Source organism: Euleptes europaea, chromosome 6, assembly GCF_029931775.1.
Source record: "Euleptes europaea isolate rEulEur1 chromosome 6, rEulEur1.hap1, whole genome shotgun sequence".
Classification (NCBI taxonomy): domain Eukaryota; kingdom Metazoa; phylum Chordata; class Lepidosauria; order Squamata; family Sphaerodactylidae; genus Euleptes; species Euleptes europaea.
In genome coordinates this window covers 95,609,590-95,628,729 of record NC_079317.1, presented here as the reverse complement: position 1 = coordinate 95,628,729, position 19,140 = coordinate 95,609,590, and the positions used below count along the sequence as shown (strand labels likewise).

At 45.1% G+C, this 19,140-nt stretch overlaps 1 protein-coding gene across 1 annotated transcript in view; it reads left to right on the top strand.

Moving 5' to 3' along the window:
• Positions 1-19,140, top strand: part of EPS8L2 (EPS8 like 2) — a 129,635-nt gene that overhangs the window by 91,150 nt on the left and 19,345 nt on the right. The window contains exons 5-11 of the mRNA XM_056851578.1: positions 1,157-1,318; positions 2,970-3,119; positions 5,792-5,871; positions 10,447-10,592; positions 15,342-15,421; positions 15,961-16,087; positions 17,202-17,290. Of these exons, the coding sequence (XP_056707556.1) occupies positions 1,157-1,318; positions 2,970-3,119; positions 5,792-5,871; positions 10,447-10,592; positions 15,342-15,421; positions 15,961-16,087; positions 17,202-17,290 (834 nt within the window). The remainder of the gene's footprint in view (positions 1-1,156; positions 1,319-2,969; positions 3,120-5,791; positions 5,872-10,446; positions 10,593-15,341; positions 15,422-15,960; positions 16,088-17,201; positions 17,291-19,140) is intronic.

The following is a 19,140-nucleotide window of genomic DNA, read 5'->3' as shown; positions in this document are numbered from 1 at the left end:
TAGGTTGTAACTTCTGAATGTTTTCCATACTGGGAAACAGGTTAGGGCTGAGCTGGAAACCTGCAAGTATAGTCATGCCTGACCGGCTTTCTACTGCCTGAAGAAAGCCATATTTCCGACTCTGGCCTGCAATTGTAAAACTTATGAACATCGTTCTTTTGAATAAGAACACGCACAAGGCGCATATGACTGTCTTGTTTCTCAAGCAACTGAAGAAGAGAGCTTGATGGCTCGAAGGGACCTAGAAGCCGGCCTTACCCTTATGCGTCTTTAATGGACTTTCATCCTTGTGCGCCCTTGGCTACTTGCTTATGTTATTTTTAATGTTCTGTATTGTTCTAATTTGTATCTGTCCCTTTGAGAGCCATTACATTTGGTGCCTTGTTAATTTCGTGGGACTTATATGATAGCTGGAATTGCACGCTCTTTCTTGTAAGTGCTGCACTATTTCTATTTAATATTTGTCCCCTCTATGCCATTACATTTGGCTTCTTGTTAATTTGTGGGATTTGAATTTATACAACAGCTGCATTTGTATGTTGCTGCTCATACCTTTTGTTAATCTTACGCATGCATATGACTTTATATTAGCAAAGACATTTAATCAACTTGGCCACCATGCTGTGTTTTCTTTTTTGATAGACAAGCTCAATACGAGCACACCGTTCTGAAGTGTGGACTGGGCCATTTCACATATTACATTTTTAGGTGTATACCTGACTATTTCGGACAGTACACCTAAAAGTAGACTGTATGAATGAAACCAAAATATACCAATCAGGGAACCAGTGTTGACAAATCTGCATGCAGTGACAAACCTTTTTCTCAGTGCCATGTAAAGTGAAACAGTCTTAATATGTAAAGTTGTTAGTTGCTTGTGTCTAGCAAGGAAACAGGAAAAAAAATCACAGGAGAGCTAGGATGATAAAAAACATCTTTCTCTGCTATGTTGGCACTTCAACAAAATAATTTGGGTTACATAATTATGCTAGTCTATTCTAGCGCTGCTGTTTTCCATATCTGCCATGCAGGCAGGCATGACTTGATGACTTATGAACACGAGTGATTCTTTTAAAAAGCCACACAGCATTACGTTGGTTTATGGCCTCCTGCTTATTACTATTATAATCTCCCTCTATATGTTTCCCTTTTCCAGCACTTAGCAACCTTCATCATGGACAAAAGTGAGGCCATTGTGACCGTGGACGATGCCGTTAGGAAACTCAAGCACCTTAACTCCAAAGAGAAGATCTGGGCACAAGAGATGCTGTTGCAAGTGAATGACAAGTCCATTCGACTGCTGGACTGCGAAACCCAGGTGAGCAGCAAGCCTCTTCCCTTAGGTGGGGATAGGTGAAGGGTAACCGAATGCATATTTTGGTGATATCATGATATCAAGAGTCACTGGAAAAGACAGTCATGCTAGGGAAAGCTGAGGTCAGCAGGAAAAGACCCAACGAGATGGATGGACTCAGTAAAGGAAGCCACAGCCCTCAATTTGCAAGATCTGAGCAAGGCTGTCAAAGACAGGACATTTTGGAGGACTTTCATTCAGAGGGTCGCCATGAGTCGGAAGCGACTTGACGGCACTTAACACACACACAACCGAATGCATGCAAACTTCTAATTCATTTAATATATACTGATTCCCAGTTAGCTGAATAATACAGGTTTCTGTATTGGTGAGAAGGTGAATGGAATGGATGCTAAAAGCAACCACAACAAAGGCAGAAGGCTGACTGATTTCAGTGTGCATGTGAAGAACAGTCCCTGTTTAATTTGGGTGCATGGGAAGGGCTGATCTAATCAAGCCACCAAAGTGATGAATTAGCCATTAATGGAAACACACTCTTCTCTGCAAAAGCATTTTGTGCCTGTCAGGAAAAACTTGCATTAGCACCAAGAGACTTCAACCAGATTTAGAGTCTGGCTGGGAAGTATTTTCTTTGAAGGATTTTAATGATAATACAAGATATATACATCGGAAAAGATAGGGAAATCCACAGGGAAATGAGGAAAACAAAGGCCTAAGACAGAGCCAATAATATAATACAGAGCTTCTGTTAAGGTAAGATAAAAATAAGACAAAGGAACAGGAGTCATGCCCATCTGTGCAGAAGCACGAATGAATCACATGCATGATCAGATCCTCACCCAACATGTAAAGCTTCTGCAGATCGTGTGTCTGGGTGGGGTTAGAAAGTATATTTCTCCTGTCAGACGAGATGTTTATTTGTCTGTCGACACTGACATATTTAAGACAGTTTCAGAGTTTATAGCAGAGAGAAGAGGTGGTACAAGGAGGCTTTGGTTCCCTCCCTGCTTCCTCCCTTCCACCATCTTCTGACCAGAAATGCCAAGAAATGACCAGAAGGTATTCTTGCGTCAGCCTCTGTTTCCAACTGCCTCTGTGAGAACAAAAATACACATTCACTCCAAACATTGTCCGTCCCCCCCCCAAGAATAAAAAGCAGCCATGCGGCCTTAAATGGAATTGAAGCTGTGATGCTGGTGATTTAATTCTCCCCCCCAAAAAAATTACTTCCCCTTTCAAAGTCACCCCTCCCCAAAGCTGTGATTAGTCACCATGGAGAAAGGTACCCATGTTGTACCGACCTGTCTTTCTTCTCCTGTCTTTCTTCTTATGACACTAACTACTTCAGGGGGCTATTTTTAAGGGAAGCAGAATTATTAGTGCCCCCACAAATGTCACAGTCCCCATACAATTCAGGGCTATTTTTTTAGTCTGAAGGAAAATGTTGGGATATCTGATTGCAATTACTCCACACAAAAAAGTGTAATTCGGCCCTGAAAGAGTAACTATTGATGGCTTTAAAATAAAATGGAGGAACCAAATGACACTCTGTTCCATCTCTACCGTCTGAAGCAGTTAGGATGGATAAATGGCCACCTGTAACGAAAAACCATATTTGAACATTAATGCCACCCTCTCTTCTGGTATCTTTCAGGAAGAGTTAGAGGACTTCCTTCTGCCAACAGTCCAGCTCTGCCAAACTGTGCTGAATCAGATGCGCTACTCTTCCATACTCCTGCTGGTGTGTCAAGACTCAGAGCAGCACAAGCCGGACATTCACTTCTTTAACTGTGATGAAGTAGAGGTAAACTGAGACGATCTAACCTTCGCCGACGGGGAAAGCATGATGCCATCTTGAAAGCAGAGTTCTCAGTAGCATTGGACTGGGTGTTAAAAATGTCAGCATGATGTGGGAACATGTGAAACTATGTCCACACTGGGGCTGTGATCCTGCACTGTACCCATAGCTTGGTGTAGTGGTTAAAGTGTTGACTTAGGATCTGGGAGACCCAGGTTCAAATGATCCAAACTGCACCATGAAGCTCGGTAGATGACTTTGGGCCAATTACGCCCTCAATCTTACCTATCTCACAGTGGTTATTTAGAGTGGTGTAGTGGTTAAGAGCGGTGGTTTGGAGAGGTGGAGTCTGATCTGGAGTACCGGGTTTGATTCGCCACTCTTCCACATGAGCGGCGGAGGCTAATCTGGTGAACTGGATTTCTTTCCCTACTCCTACACATGAAGCCAGCTGGGTGACCTTGGGCCAGTCACACTCTCTCAGCCCCACCCACCTCACAGGGTGTCTGTTGTGGGGAGGGAAGGTGATTGTAAGCCAGTTTGATTCTCCTTTAAGTGGTAGAGAAAGTCGACATATAAAAACCAACTATTATTATTATTATTATTATTATTATTATTATTATTATTATTATTATTATTATTCGTTTGTTTAATTCATTTGTACCTGGCTTTTCTCCCCAATAGGGACACAAAGTAGCTTACATTATTCTCCTCTTCTCCATTTTATCTTCCCCACAACCCTGCGAGGTATAGGTTAGACTGAGGGAATGTGACCGGCCCAAGGTAACCCAGTGAGCTTCCATGACACAAGTGGGGATTTAAGAACATAAGAATATAAGAAAGGCCCTGCTTGATCAGACCAAGGCCCATCAAGTCCAGCAGTTGGCTTACACAGTGGCCAACCAGGTGCCTCTAGGAAGCCACAAACAAGACGAGTTCAGCAGCACCATCCTGCCTGTGTTCCACCGCACCCAAAACATTAGGCATGCTCCTCTGATACTAGAGAGAATAGGTATGCAGCATGACTAGTATCCATTCTGACTAATAGCCATGAATACCCCTCTCCTCCATGAATATGTCCACTCCCCTCTTAAAGCCCTCCAAGCTGGAAGCCATCACCACATCCTGGGGCAGGGAGTTCCACAATTTAACTATGCGTTGTGTGAAAATATATTTCCTTTTATCTGTTTTGAATCTCTCACCCTCCAGCTTTAGCAGATGACCCCGTGTTCTAGTATTATGGGAGAGGGAGAAAAACTTCTCCCTGTCCACTTTCTCCAAACCATGCATAATTTTATAGACCTCTATCATGTCTCCCCTTAGCCACCTTCTTTCCAAGCTAAACAGCCCTAAGCGTCTCACAGGTCTCACAGATACTACTCCAAAACTCTTAACCACTACACCACACTGGCAAAATGGAGGGAGGGAGAGATGTAAGCTTTAACTAGGCCATCACCTATTTAATTGTTGCTTCCAATGTATTTGTAGCTGTGGTATTTCTGCTGCAAAAGGTATTTTCCTTCTCGGTCATAGCCCTTTCTTTGATGAAGGGAAGCTGAGCCCACCTATCCCTGAAATGGTCAAGGAGAATTTTCCTCCCCTCGGGATCCTTTTAAATCCAAAACAGCAGCTGTCATCCCCTACTGAAAGGATCTCAGACATTTATGGAATGAGCTTTGAGGGTGTGCTGGTTTTTGTATGCCGACTTTCTCTACCACTTAAGGCAGAATCAAACCGGCTTACAACCACCTTCCCTTCTCCTCCCACAACAGACACCCTGTGAGATAGATGGGGCTGAGAGAGCTCTGGATTTGTTTCCCCACTCCTACACACAAAGCCAGCTGGGTGACCTTGGGCAAGTTACTGCTCTATTACAGCTCTCTCAGCCCCACCTACCTCACAGGGTGTCTGTTGTGGGAAGGGAAAGGGAATGTGATTGTAAGCCGGGTTGAGTCTCCCGTAAGTGGTAGAGAAAGTTGGCATATAAAAACCAACTCTTCTTCTTCTTCTTTTTCTTAATAAAACTGTGACTAGCCCAAGGTCACCCAGCTGGCTTCATGTGTAGGAGTGGGCAAACCCACCGGTTCACCAGATTAGTATCCACCACACTGTAGCTAATGGCTATGCAAACCGGAACGAAGGAGCAGGCGAGTGGGAGGGTGGAATTTCTCCTTTTGCGTCGGGACCTTGAATAGGCATTTTTAAAGTCACATTTTTAAAAAGAGCTGTGAGCAAGCATCAAAACTGACCATGCATAAATGGCCACTGTGACTCAAGGCAAATTATAGGGTACAGAAAGAGAAGAAAAAATTGTAAATCACACAATATAGGACATGAAATTAACAGTGCATTGCAATAGGATGAGGAATACAAGATTGAATGATAAATAATGCAAGCAACAGTGTAATCATACAGTATAAGACGTCCACGTGCTTTCAACACTCACCAAGTGGTGGTGGCTCGACGGAAACATTCCCTAATGAGCCATACCCGTGTGCTTGGCTTCTGCATTAAATAACATATGCAGGAGAAGAGAAGGCATGCTTTCTGTGTGGAAACGTTATTTTAATGCAACATTTGTTGTAAGACAATTCTGATCACAAGCATTTTTTGACATTTGTATTTGTTTCACCACAGTCTATTTCCATTCTCCAGACCAACTCAGTTTTGTGTTCCAGGCAGAGATAATCCACGAGGACATCGAAAGTGCGCTTGCCGACCATAAGTTTGGAAAGAAGATACGGCCACAGACACTCAAGTAAGTGGCCGCTGTAGACAGACAGGCTCCAGCATGTAGCCTGGGAAGAAGCATTACATCTGGTACAGTACAGAAATCACAAAGCTCATGACCCACCCTGAGTTTAATTTCCTGTCCATTTTTAATTTACTGAAGTTTTAGGAGTGTACTTTGGATATGAACTTACTATGATTAATTGTGGAGACAATAATGCCCAGCCTTGTAAGACTTGAATGAGGGCAGAGAAATAAGACTCGTGTGGTGTGGATTTTCTTTGCCACTCCAGGGATTTAATTCTAAAAACCAAGGAACATCCGTTGTCCTGCTGGGTCCTATTTATAGTTAAAATATTTGGGAGGATACCAACATGATTCCACTTACAAACTTACCTTAAACAGCTTGTTTCCTTGTACTTAGCCATTGTGAAACTATTTTTTTCCTCCCAGCACAGTCTGAATTTCAGCCTAAACTTCATAGTTCCCTGGCGAGGATTTCTCTTTCACTGTTAGAAAATGGGATTCACTGGGACTGGCAAATAGTCTGTATACTGAACCTTACTTATACCTGCCACTCAACGGCATGGTGGTCATTTCTGCATGGTTAGGTCTCAATCTGCTCCCCTAATATTTAAAGAGATTGTGTAGGTGGTTCAGATAGCAATGCTAATTCCTACTGAATTACTGCCCTTCCTTGGGGGCCAATGATGCTTGCATGAGTAACTACAGAATCCAGTCCTCCTGGTCTCCTGGTTTAAGCAATTATGCAGGGTTTTGTCTAACCATTCCTTTGTTGAGCAGGTTGCTGGTATGGTCAGTTGATGCTTGATTAATGGAAGCTAAAGTTTAGGAATTCTGGTGGTTGGGAATCTCGGTATCTCTGAGAGCTTAGAGAAACTGACACAGCTCCAGCTGAGACGGAAGGGCAGAGATACAGCAGAAACAGCAGGCTAGCAGTTTTTCAAGTTAGGGAGGTGGAAGGAGAAAGCTGCCTCCTTCTGCCTCCTAACAGTGCAGCTTTGGAACCGGCTCAACTTGCTCTCTGGGTAGGGTTGCCAACCTCCAGGTGCTAGCTGGAGATCTCCTGCTATTACAACTGATCTCCAGCCAATAGAGATTAGTTCACCTGAAGAAAATGCTTTGGCAATTGGACTCTATGGCATTGAAGTCCCCCCCCAACAAACCCCACCCTCCTCAGGCTCCACCCCAAAAACCTCCCTCTGGTGGTGAAGAGGGACCTGGCAACCCTAACTCTGGGGAATCTGTCTTTTAGGTGCGCCTGCTAGCTTCCATTTATGCTCTGCCTGTGTAGTGGTAAATAACCAAATATAAAGACACCATAAGGAATCATATATCCGGGTGGTTTTTATTTCTATTTTAAAGCAAGCTCAATGCCTTTGAATTTGACTCAAGCAGCAGCCCTATAGTAAGGAAAAGGTAAAAGTAGTCCCCTGTGCAAGCACCAGGTCATTACTGACCCATGGGGTGATCCCAATATTTACTAGGCAGACTATGTTTAAGGGGTGGTTTGCCATTGCCTTCCCCAGTCATCGACACTTTACCCCCAGCAAGCTGGGTACTCATTTTACCAACCTAGGAAAGATGGAAGGCTGAGTCAACCTAGAGCCGGCTACCTGAAACCGACTTCGGTCAGGATCGAACTCAGGTCATGAGCAGAGCTTTTGACTGCAGTACTGAAGCTTACCACTCTGCTCCACGGGGCTCTTAGCCCTATAGTAGGGGGAGTTTAACCCTATTTTTGTCTGACATAGGTCTAAAACAGGGGTGGGGAACCCTTTTTCTGCCAAGGGAAATTGAATATTTATAACATCATTCGTGGGCCATACAAAATTGTCAACTTAAAAATTAGCCGCCCAAGCCCCAAGCAGGCAGCTGCCCCAGATGTCCCCCCCTCCCCCGCATGGGCAAGCAGGCAGGCATCCAACCGGTGGCACACTCGGCCACCTGGTGGCACAGGATGGTCTGTTGCACCAGCCGGGCGTAGCTGTCCAGCCACACATCCAGTTGCTCCTGCTCTGCAAGGTCGGGGCCAGATTCTACAGCCGGCTCCTGCAGGGGTGAAATGAGGATACACTGGCTAAGAACTTCCCCCCCGCGCATTCTGGCCCTGCCCCCTTTAACCCCTCCATTGTCGCCACTTCTGCCCCCAGCCCTCTCGTACTACAGAGGGAATACGTTTCTCCATGGCCCGGGTGGGAAAGGGTTAACACAGTTTCTTGGGCGGCCCTAGCAGCTCCATAGCTAACGACTCTTCTGCAAGGGGGGGAGGAAGGTTCCTTTTCTTGCAAAAACAAACTCACATCCGCCTTGAACAGAGGCTATTCCTGTCTGTGGGAGGGGGCGGATCGCCAGTCTTAGATCCTTCTGAGTTAGAGATCTGCCAGGACCCACAAAGGGCCAGAACAAATGATTTTGCAGGCCTTTAACGGCCCCCTGGTCTGACGTTCCCCACCCCTGGTCTAAAAGTAGCTGAAGGGGGGAGCGATTTACATTAGGAAAGTGGGAGCCGAGGAAAGGGTTAAACTATAATAGGGGAAGTTTAACCCTTTCCTCGCTCCCACTTTCCTAATGTAAATCACCCCCCCCCCTTAAGCTACTTTTAGACCTATGGCAGACAAAAATAGGTACTTGTACTTCCCCCCCAGGGGGTCTCACAGCATTTTGGGGCTTTAGACTTGGGAAAGGGGATAGACAGCGCTCTTTCACTGCTACTACTCTAGTTCATATTCTCCTGTAGATCTAACCATGGATTCCTCACATCTCATTTAGTTATTTAGTTGGGCTCTTAAGTTTCCAGTGTTCTGCCACCCAAAGGATATTAACAGTGCCATCATAAGCAGAGCTACACCCTTCTAAGTCCATTCACTTCAGTGGACATAGAAGGGTGTAGCTGTTCTTGGGATTGTAGCATCATTCTAGTCATGCTGCTCTGGACCTTCTTGCGGCTCATGCAAAATGAGCAAAAATGCAAATCCATTTAAACTGCATAATCTATACAGTTTGCAGGATTCATTTTTTCCTGATGCAGACTTTATACTCACTGTGAAATGCCAACCTAGTTGGATGCCTGGATAGGAGGAGAACTCCTGGGAATCAGTGAGTTCCATGGGGAAGAAATGTGGAAAATATATGATATACATTGTGACGTAGGAGCAAGTCAAGCTGTTTTTCCCCTCAGGATTTTGAAACCATATTGTGAGTCTAGTATCAGGTCTACTGTGAGCTTGTACCTGCAAAATCAGACATATTTATCATGTTAGCAGTAAAACTTCCTTCTGGTCTGTTCAGTGTTTTGTGCCACAATTAGCAGTTCTCAAATCCTGAAAAACCCCTAATAAAATGCAAATTGAAGATATTTTCTGCATGCGAATGAGCTTGTGTGGTTTCTTTATTATTGCTACGGCTGCTGATACAGCACAGTAGCCATGGGCTTTTGCATAGCTAGTTTCCCCTCATATTTGCTGCTCCTGACCCTGCAGTAAGCCACCCAACACACACACACACTATGGGTTTTTCTTTAATTGGCAATTGTCATTCTAATGTTACAGAATCCTGCTTATCAGGTTCTCTGATTTCTCAGCTTTCGTTTTTTTTTATAAGTAAGTCTCTATCCCTGTTTGTTGGGGAGATATAATGGCAAATGCATATCTCTGCAATGAAATGGGATATAGACTTTTTTGTTACTATGAAAGGTTCAGAGAACCTGGTACACAGATCGGTATAATGTTATATCAATATAACAATATTCTAGGGCCAATAATAAACTTTTTTTTTGCAAAAGCCCTAGTGGCCCAGGGGAGAGGGGTGGCTGCTGGTGGGAGACTGGGACAGGGAAACCTGTCATGCCGAAGCCCCATTGCACTTTATCAGCATCTGCCCCAGCAATGGGGAAACCAAGCCCATCCCAAAGTGGCAGCTACCTTTGATTTGCTTCTCTTTGGTTGTTTATGCATCAGAATTTTACCTGAGGTTCATTGCTCCCTGGACCCACACCTTCCTGTTGGGAATGTATGCGCCAGCAGTCTCCAAGCTCAAATCAAGTCCCCGCCCATTTAAATGCTGCTTTGTAATTGGCTTACTTTGTAGAGCTTACTGTGAGAGAAAATCCCCCCCAAACCCAATTGCTGCATAAAAAGGCATTTTAAGAACAAAAACTGGAGCAATCTGAAAGGGGTGGTTGGGAATCCAAGCCTCGGTTTTAAAAAGCCTTCCTCCTGCTCAGAAAGAGCTCCCAGGGAGCATGTGAATCCCCACCTCTTTATACACTGCTTTGTAATTGGCTGTGCGAGAAACCAAGCTTGCATGTTCCACACTTTGCCTCATGCACGGGGATTTCACCTGGGCTGAGCACAGGGGAGTGGGAAGAATCGGGTTAACAGAGGAACGGGAAGTCCCAGGATTTGTGAGGGCTGGCAGTGAGGTCATCCCTAATGGACAGAAAACTCATGCATAACTCCGAACAACCAAGGCAGACTGGGAGCAAACATGAGTGTAAGTACCCATGCCATAAACAATGCTTCTGGTAATGGGAATGATAATGGTGACTGAATTTTTTGTTTTGTTGTTCCTTTCTCTTTAGAGTAAACCAAGAGAAGATAAAACAGAGGCAGTCCATCCTTCCACCACCTCAAGGGCCGGCTCCTATTCCTTTCCAGTATGAAGCAAAAGGCTCCTCAAAGAACAGCTTGAACCGAGTGGCTCCTCCCGCACAGCATAACCAGCCAGGTACTGAAGGCAGCCAGGGATTGTGGAGTAGGGATGGATGGTTAACAGAAACATCTGCAGAAGGTTGTCATAACATGAGAAAACAAGGGCTGTTTCCCCGTGCATTTTCCCAAGGTAGAAAGATGTAGCTGCAGAACTGGAAAATAAATATAGTTAATTTTTCACCTGAGGTACATGTGTTAAAGACCCAAGAAAAGAAAGCAATAATCAAGATCACCATATAGTGTTTATAGCAGACAAAGTCAAAAAGAGGCCCCTGTGCCTTTTAAACAATTGAATAATGTCTAGAGATATTTCCTGTGCTGAGTACTGTGAGCATCCATAGTATATCTTAAGTGCCGGAACTCATCTTGCAAATGCTTTAATGCATTTCCAACAGACATTTGACTGTATAGCACTAGTACCATAATTACTGTGGAAAGATGGTATAAAGTGAAGATGGGGTTGCCAGGTCACTAACCTCATTCTTATTATTATTTACTTTATTTATACCCCACTTTTCTCCCCATTGGGGGCCCAAAGCTGCTTACATTGTTCTTCTCCCCTGTACTTTTGATCCTCACAATAACCCTGTGAATTTGGTTAGACTGACTATGGGACTGGCCCAAGATCACTCACCAACAGGCTTGCTGTTTCCCTTCTGGTGGCTTGGGATTCCCCATCCCAACTCCCATTTACCTCACCTGCCCCTGTGTCCAAATGAGAAAATAAGGGGGGACCCATGGGGTGACATCACATCATGACGTTTACTAGGCAGACTTTGTTTATGGGGTGGTTTGCCACTGCCTTCCCCAGTCATCTACACTTTACCCCCAGTAAGCTGGGTACTCATTTTTCCGACCTCAGGAGGATGGAAGGCTGAGTCAACCTCGAGCCGGCTACCTGAAACCGACTTCTGTCAGGATCAAACTCAGGTCGTGAGCAGAGCTTTTGACTGCCGTACTGCAGCTTACCACTCTGCGCCACAGGGCATTACCATTGGGTAATTACCATTACCATTCCCTTCCAGGGAAAACCCAGAAGTGATATCAGTCTGCTCTAGGAATTCCAGTGATTTTTAGAGAGACATGACCTCATTTCCAGGTTTCACAAGAAGTGACATCACACCATCATCCAATAGCACCTCCCCACGTCCTTGCCAGTTTCCAGCAGGGACTCTTGCCAGTTTCCAGCTGCTGACTAGTGGCATCCCTATCGAGCAAGCTTCCATGGCAGAGTGGGGATTGAAACCAGGATCTTCCAGATCCTTTTCTGACTCTCTAAACACTACACCTAAGGACCATCCTGCCTCTTCAACAGCCCTTCTGATTTGACAAAGGATATAGCCATGTCCCCCCCCCAACTTACTCCTACCCTGATCTTTCTGCTCATTCTCCTCTCCCTCCTATTTGTTCCATCAGATGGAAAGTGGGCCATGAGACAAGGGCAAAAGAAGCCACAGCTAGGTCCTTTCTTTCCATTAAAGTCAGTATAATTCTCTGGGAATCCCAGCCCTAAACGAATCTTAGGTCATTTATGCATGGTCGCTGTAGCCTCCTTTATTCCCTGTTTCAGCCAGGATCTAACTTTTCAGTATTCACAATATCCCATTCCTTGGTAACTCAACGCTGTTTTGACACAAAACCAACCCCTGTCTTCCCGTTCCTCTGTTAATCTGACTTTTCCCTCTCCCCTGGGCTCAGCCCGGCTCAAAGCAGCATGCAGATGACTAAACAGGGGAAAACACAGAAGACTGGCTTCTCTCACAGCCAGTCACGAAGCAGTGTGTATAGAGGCAGGGATTCAAGTGCTTCCTGCTTCTTGGATTTCTCCCCTCCCCCTTCTTTCAGATTGCTCCGTTTTTTGTTTTTTATTCTTAAAATGCTTTTTTATGTGGCAGTTGGGTTCGGGGGAAAGGAAATCTTCTCTCACGGGGAGCACTGCGAAGTAAGCCAATTACAGAGCAGCATTTAAAGGGGTGGAACTTGATTTGAGCTTGGGAGACTGCTTTTCTGTATTCATGCCTCCATCAGCACAGTTTCGTCCCTGATCATTCAAGGCAATGCATACAGTTTCCTCCAAATCGGGTTACATTAATGTGCAATGAACCCAGGTCCAAGCAGGGAGATCCAACTCATGCATAAAAGGCCTTGGAGTTTTATTAGGGATTTGGTCATTACAGGAAGAGGTGAAAAATGTTTGCTTTACTGCCATTTTATACAGGCTGATGCAGAACCCCTCAGCATAGGAACAGTATGGCAACCTGGATAACAGTATGGCAACCTGGGTTCAGCAAGGGGGCCCCAAGAACAGGCTGTAATTGCACATTTGAAATATACATGTACACTCAGATTCCCTCCACCACAAGTCAAGAGCCTAAAATTGCACCATGGTGGGGATGTAATGAGAGGGGAAGATTAACCTATGAATACTATACCACCAGACAGCAGTTAGTATCTCTTCTCCATAGCTCAGAAGAAATAAAAGGTATGTTGTGAAGATTTTATATTTTGTGGCTTCAATGATTGAATTGGTTTAAGCAGGTATACTGTTGGGTCAGTTTTCAGGCCCTCAGTCTTATACTAGATAGTTCTTGTAACCATATCTCCCACTGGAATTGGGCAGGGTTCTTACACTTTGTAGAAAGCACTGTATTGATGCACAACAATGCATTGTAAAATAGGTTTATGTTTATCCTAACTAGCATGAACAATATTCCGGATTTGCTGCAAATTTATGAAAGTTTTCACACCGTGCTTATATATAATAAGGCAAGACTTCTTCCTGCAGTTTGATAAGATGAAGCCTTGAATCTTCAATGGAATAGAATAAAATTCGGTATGAAGAGGGAGGGCTTGGAGAATTGGTTTCCTTACTAGAGTGCACAACACTTGCCTCAACTCGTAACTTAATTCCCTGATTTAGAAATGACAGGACATGCAGGGAGACATTGTGCTTCAATGTCAGTCCCTCCCATTTTCTACATTCTAGCTCTTTTATTTCATGGTTTTGAAAGCTTGTTTGCTCTCCAGACTTGATAGTACAAAGGGGGGGGGGAGTCTACCAGAAACATGCAGTGAAATAATTTCTGTCATAGCACTGATTGATCAGCCTCTTGAGTTTTGACAGGTTATATCTGTCTTTTACGTACGACATGGGGAACTTATGCACATTCCTTGCTCGCACACCTCCCAAAAAAATAGACAGTACAAGTTCCTACAGTGTTCCTCCGAGTTCTGTATAAGCCTCTGTAAAAAAGCAGTCATGCAGAAACCCTTGGCAGCCTGGAGCCTGACTAGGCGGATCCTTATTGATTTTTGTCCCTCATCCTCTTCTTTTAATTCCACCTATGATTGTGATTCTTTCTTCATTAAGTCCTTCCACCTTGCTGGAAGGACTGAAGCATGTACAATATCAGTCTGGTGTGGCCCTTGCCACTCTAATGCATTGCTTTGTGGGTAAGTGGCCAAGATGTCACTGGAGGTCAGTGAGACTCTGGATTTAGACTAGGTTGCTATCTTGAAGAAGGCTATGGTCTTGTGCCTTTAATAGCAACCTGGTGTGCAGAAATTGAACAGGTGAATCTCCCCTGGTTATGTTTTCTTCTTGGCAGGCAAAGTTTTACCTGCTTAATTTCTTGTCAGGCTGCTATTAAAGTCACAGGGGCAAGTCTAGTTTGAAAAAAAAACCACAAGGCAGCTTTGCCACAATCAGGTCCATTGCTCACAAGTCCACATTTTTCATGGCATTAACAGCGCCTAAAAAGAATGCCTGCGCCGGGCTTAGGAGACAAACTAGCGGCGTTGCCTCCTAAGGCACCGCCGAAACCTCCGCCTGGCGCAAAAAAACCATGCAACCCTCATAGGAGCGGGTGTCTCTCGCAAAAAAAGGGGGGGCGTTCCTGAGCTGAAATGGCTGGAACACCCCGGGAACTCCTCCCGGGGCGCCGTTACACCCCGGGAATGCCTCCCGGCTCGCCACCACGGCCTGTGCTGGCGGCCAGAGACCGGCGGGAAGCTGCAGTGGCGTCCAAGCCCAGTGCTCCCGTGGCAGCGGCCAGGGACCGGCATCCAGGCCTGCATGCCGGCACTGGGGCCACTCACACCGGCATGCGCCTTCCGGGCCTTTGTCGGCCTCCCACGGCCTTTGGGTGGGGCCGCCAGCGCATTTGAGGAATGCGCTGTAAGAGTAGGGATGATGAGCTCTTTACGTGAACATCGAGAGCAAATGAGATGCTGCAAACATGGCACTGTATGTGTGTTCTTTCCCTAGACTTTATTGTTTCAAAAGTTGTCCAGGCTGCTATTCAAGCCCAACCAGGCTCTGGGTCATGGTAAAAGCGGCAGAAGAAAAATGCATGTAAGGAACTGCTAGAGTTGCGCCCACAAACAATTTCACAACAGCAAAAGGAAACTTGGCAATGAAACGCCGCAGCTCCTCCTGCAAAACTGAATCCAATCCCAATAGAATAGATGGAGTTATGCCAAATCATACAAGATTAATTATCTAACAGATGGCTGCTCCTCTGTGTCCAAGTCAACACAATAAATCAACACCTTATGCAGCAATAGTATATGATGCCCCATCCTTCTGAGAAAATTGATTCATTCTTCTCCAAGTAATCCCCCCTGCTTCCCTTAACACCCTGTCATAGCTCACAGCGTATTTATAGCCTAACGAAAGAGGTTTTCCCTCTGTTTTTACCAAATTTCACTATGTTTTCACTATGTTTTCGTCGATAGCTAACATTTTTGTTTTGTGGTCTGGCAGAATACGAACGACGAAGCTCCGGCTCTCAGGACCATGAAGAGTCTCGTGCGATGTTGGCACAGAAGATTGAAAAAGAAACGGTTGGTGATAACAGCACCTGTCTAGCATTTCTTTTTCTTTCCTTTTTTAAAAAGACCATCCGGCGTGGTGAATGTGTTACAATTTCAAATTCAAAATAATTTTTTAAAGCTATGTAAAAAAGGTGAGAAGGTAGCTAGTCAAGGACCAATTCAGTTGCAGTAACAGTTTTGAAACCCAAAATTTGATACAGCGAAGTAGAAAAGGGGACATTTTCTAAGTAGAGAGGAAAAGAATGTATATATGGGTGAAGAGCAGGGTCACCAGGTCCCTCTTCGCTACCGGTGGGAGGTTTTTGGGGCGGAGCCTGAGGAGGGCAGGGTTTGGGGAGAGGAGGGACTTTTATGCCATAGAGTCCAATGGCCAAAGCAGCAATTTTCTCCAGGTGAACTGATCTCTATCAGCTAGAGATCTCTATCAGCTAGAGATCAGTTGTAATAGCAGGAGATCTCCAGCCACTACCTGGAAGTTGGCAACCCTAGTGAAGAGGTATTGAATCAGCCTTCAATGGTGTGTGTTTTTTTAATTTGTCTCTATGCAGCAAACCCTGAACTGCACCCTAGATGACATTGAGCTGTTTGTTGCCAAACTTCAAAAAGCTTCAGAGGCATACAAACAGCTGAATCAAAGGAAGAAAGGAAAGAAGAACAAGAAGAAAGGGCCAGCAGGTAAAAAAAGAAGGGGCTGGGCTAATGGCTTTAGGAAGAGGCTTTGAATAAGAACTCTTCATTCAGTCTATGCGCCTATGCATCTTCACAGAGAAGTACAATCCCCTTTTGTTCAGTGGGACTTACTCCCTAGTCAGTGTGTGCAGGATTACAGCCATCTTCAGTAGAGGTCATTATAAATATGCCTTTCTGGCTTCAGAAAATCCTGCTAAAGCTAAAGCGGGAGTGACAAACTTTTCAGAAGTTCATGCATTCATTCATCAGCCCCCTAAAACCATCTGAGTGCATGTGTTCCAAAACATTACTCTTTTACTACTACAGGATGCCATCTTTAGTATAGACCAGCTAAATGTCTGTAAATAAAAAGATGGGTGAGGTATGGAAAGTTCCAGTCCTCTCCCATATTCCAAATCTATTTTTTCTTTGTCATCTCCCATCCTTGTCTATGACCCTGAAGTCATTGTTTCTGGGCCTGTTTTTCCAAAGTTGGCTGTGCCCCCTTTCCTCCATGCTGAACAAGGCTTTTCCTCCATGCTGAACATGGCTTTTCCTCCATGCTGAACATGGCTTCTAGGGAAAGGACAGCCTTTGCCCCCCAAGTAGTGGCTATGTTTCCAGCAGTGGTGGATGGCTCATAAGAGGTGGGTTGACTTCTCCCCAATGCAATATTATTTCCTCATGCAGTGTTTATTTTGTCCCATAAGAATTAAAGTCAGCCATTCACACGGGAGAAAGAAAGTGTGTGTGTGTGTGTGGATGCACTAACCAACCTCCTCTCCTGTTAATCCTTGGTACATGGAATAAGAAATGGGTTTTATTCTCTCTTGCTTCTGTCCTAGCTTGCATCCTGTAAATTTGGCCCATTTGTGTGTGAGAGAGTTGTGATCCCCATGAACATAGACCAGCCCCCAAGAATACAGAGGCTAGTCATCCTCAATTCAAATACCGTAATCTTGCATCCATACTTAGTAATATAGTCCACCTTGTTATTTACCCTGAAATATACTAAATAGCCTGTCTTCTCTTTGGTGCTTCTGTTGTTGTTCAAAGACAAATAACCCCTTTTAATGAACCCTTCTTTGTTTCTTTATTCCCAATATTTTCGCCTTTCTAGAGGGAGTTCTGACGCTGAGGGCAAAACCCCCAAGTGAAGCTGAATATATTGACTGCTTCCAGAAAACCAAGCTGGCATTAAATCTCATGGTAAGCATCAAAAGATGGAATTATTGCTGAAATAGTCAACTTTCACAAAAATGCTCTGCGGTATGCTCTCTTGTGCACATCTCCCTAATTATTTTACTGCATGGAAAATGTTAGCCTAGTACACCAAAGATTATTTTCAGGAGATTTTTTTCCATGTCTGCAAATAATGTTATTTCTAAAGAACTGTGGACTGTCAAAAAGACAATACATGTTATGGGAGGTTTATTATATATTACACATGCAGAAATCATAGGATTGGTTGTTCATCTGCCTGATTCTGCACACATAGATCTTGCCTTGCAGAATTTAGTTTTTCTGTCACAGAGTTTAATTTTTTTGCAGACTGGTTGTTGGGGTGTCCCCTCCCCCCTCACTGAAAAATAAAAGGGACTAGAGGTATGCTTCAAACTATGCACACCTGAGCCAGAGAATCTTGAATACAGCACCCACCCACTTCTCCCATATGATCTTTACTGATGTTTAGGTGGGAAGAAGGGCAGCAGGGGAAACCTAGATATACAGCCCATTCCTGAGAATTGGGCCGAAAGTCAATAGGAGGCGGCGTGACCTCGCCGCCAGCGTAAGTACGTGTCATCGCATGTTTACACGTACTTACGCTGGCGGCGAGGCCAGTCCCACCGGCGGGCAAGTGCCGCAGGACTGCACCTCCCCCCTTTGCCGGCGCGGCCTCTCCGTGGCGCCAGCAACGGCATGGAGAGGCCGTGCCGGCGCAGGGGGCGTTCCAGGGCAGGCCAGGGGGAGGAGCTGGCGGCTAGTTGGCTCCCTATCCCCTTTCAGCCACTTGCGCAGGCAGCCAGAACAGTGTTGCTGTGCCTGCTATTTTCAATGGGGTGAAAAGCCCCAGTTAAACAAAAAAAGCAGCGAAATGGCTTTTTTTTGTTTAACGGCATCAGGGAAACGGCTTAGGAAGAGGCGCCGCTGCTCCTCTTCCCCACCATCCCCGTACACCTCAGCTCAGGAATGGGCTGTAAGTCTGTTTCCATCATTACAGGAAAAAATAGGGTTTTTTTCTGGGCTCATGACTGCAGTTGGAGGGGAGACTGGCAGAAATCATCACTCCCTCTTTCAAAAACATGTGTCCTGTGTCTTCAGAACCGTATGGCTGAATGTAGGCAGTCTCTATATCCTATAAATGATTTGTCGCTCCTGCTGCTGCCAGAATAGGAGTAGCAATTGCTTGATGTGTGTGCAAGCTGTTTCAGTGGAGCAAGTGTGCAGAAGCCACTCCACGAGACTCTTCATTCTTGGGAGATCCCAGTCTAGATCCAAAGATGGAGGAACTGCCCGGCCCAGACCCTATAAGCCCCTTTCCCTTGGGCCCACCCCTCTTCATACATCAGGCTCGAGGATGAATGGAGACTGGCTGTCTGTTCCCCCCACCGGCAGCCAAAATCCACCTCTCCCATCACTTCTTTGAAGGTGGGATGGGGCAGTCGGCTCTTCATTTTTGGGAGATCCCAGGGTCTAGAACCTGAACAACATTCACTCAATCCTTCTGCAAACAAACTTGCAGGATAGAAAAGCATGTGGGGTGGAGAGAAGGGAAAGTGAGAATGAGCCCAAGACTTATTGCAGACTGGGGAAGAAAATCCAAACTTTGTACTACAGCCTTGGAAGAGGAGGAGGAGGATGATACCAAATAGACAGTGGCTGCTGCTGAACGCAGGAGCGACCAGCAGGAGAAGCATGTGATGTGATGTTATGGCTCACTATGAATTTAGGCACTATGAAATGAGGCAGATAGTGAGAGGGAGGGCAGGAAGGAATGAGCCAGTGCTCGGCTCTTGTAGCCCTTTCTTATAGGCCCGGAGTAATAACAATCACCACTT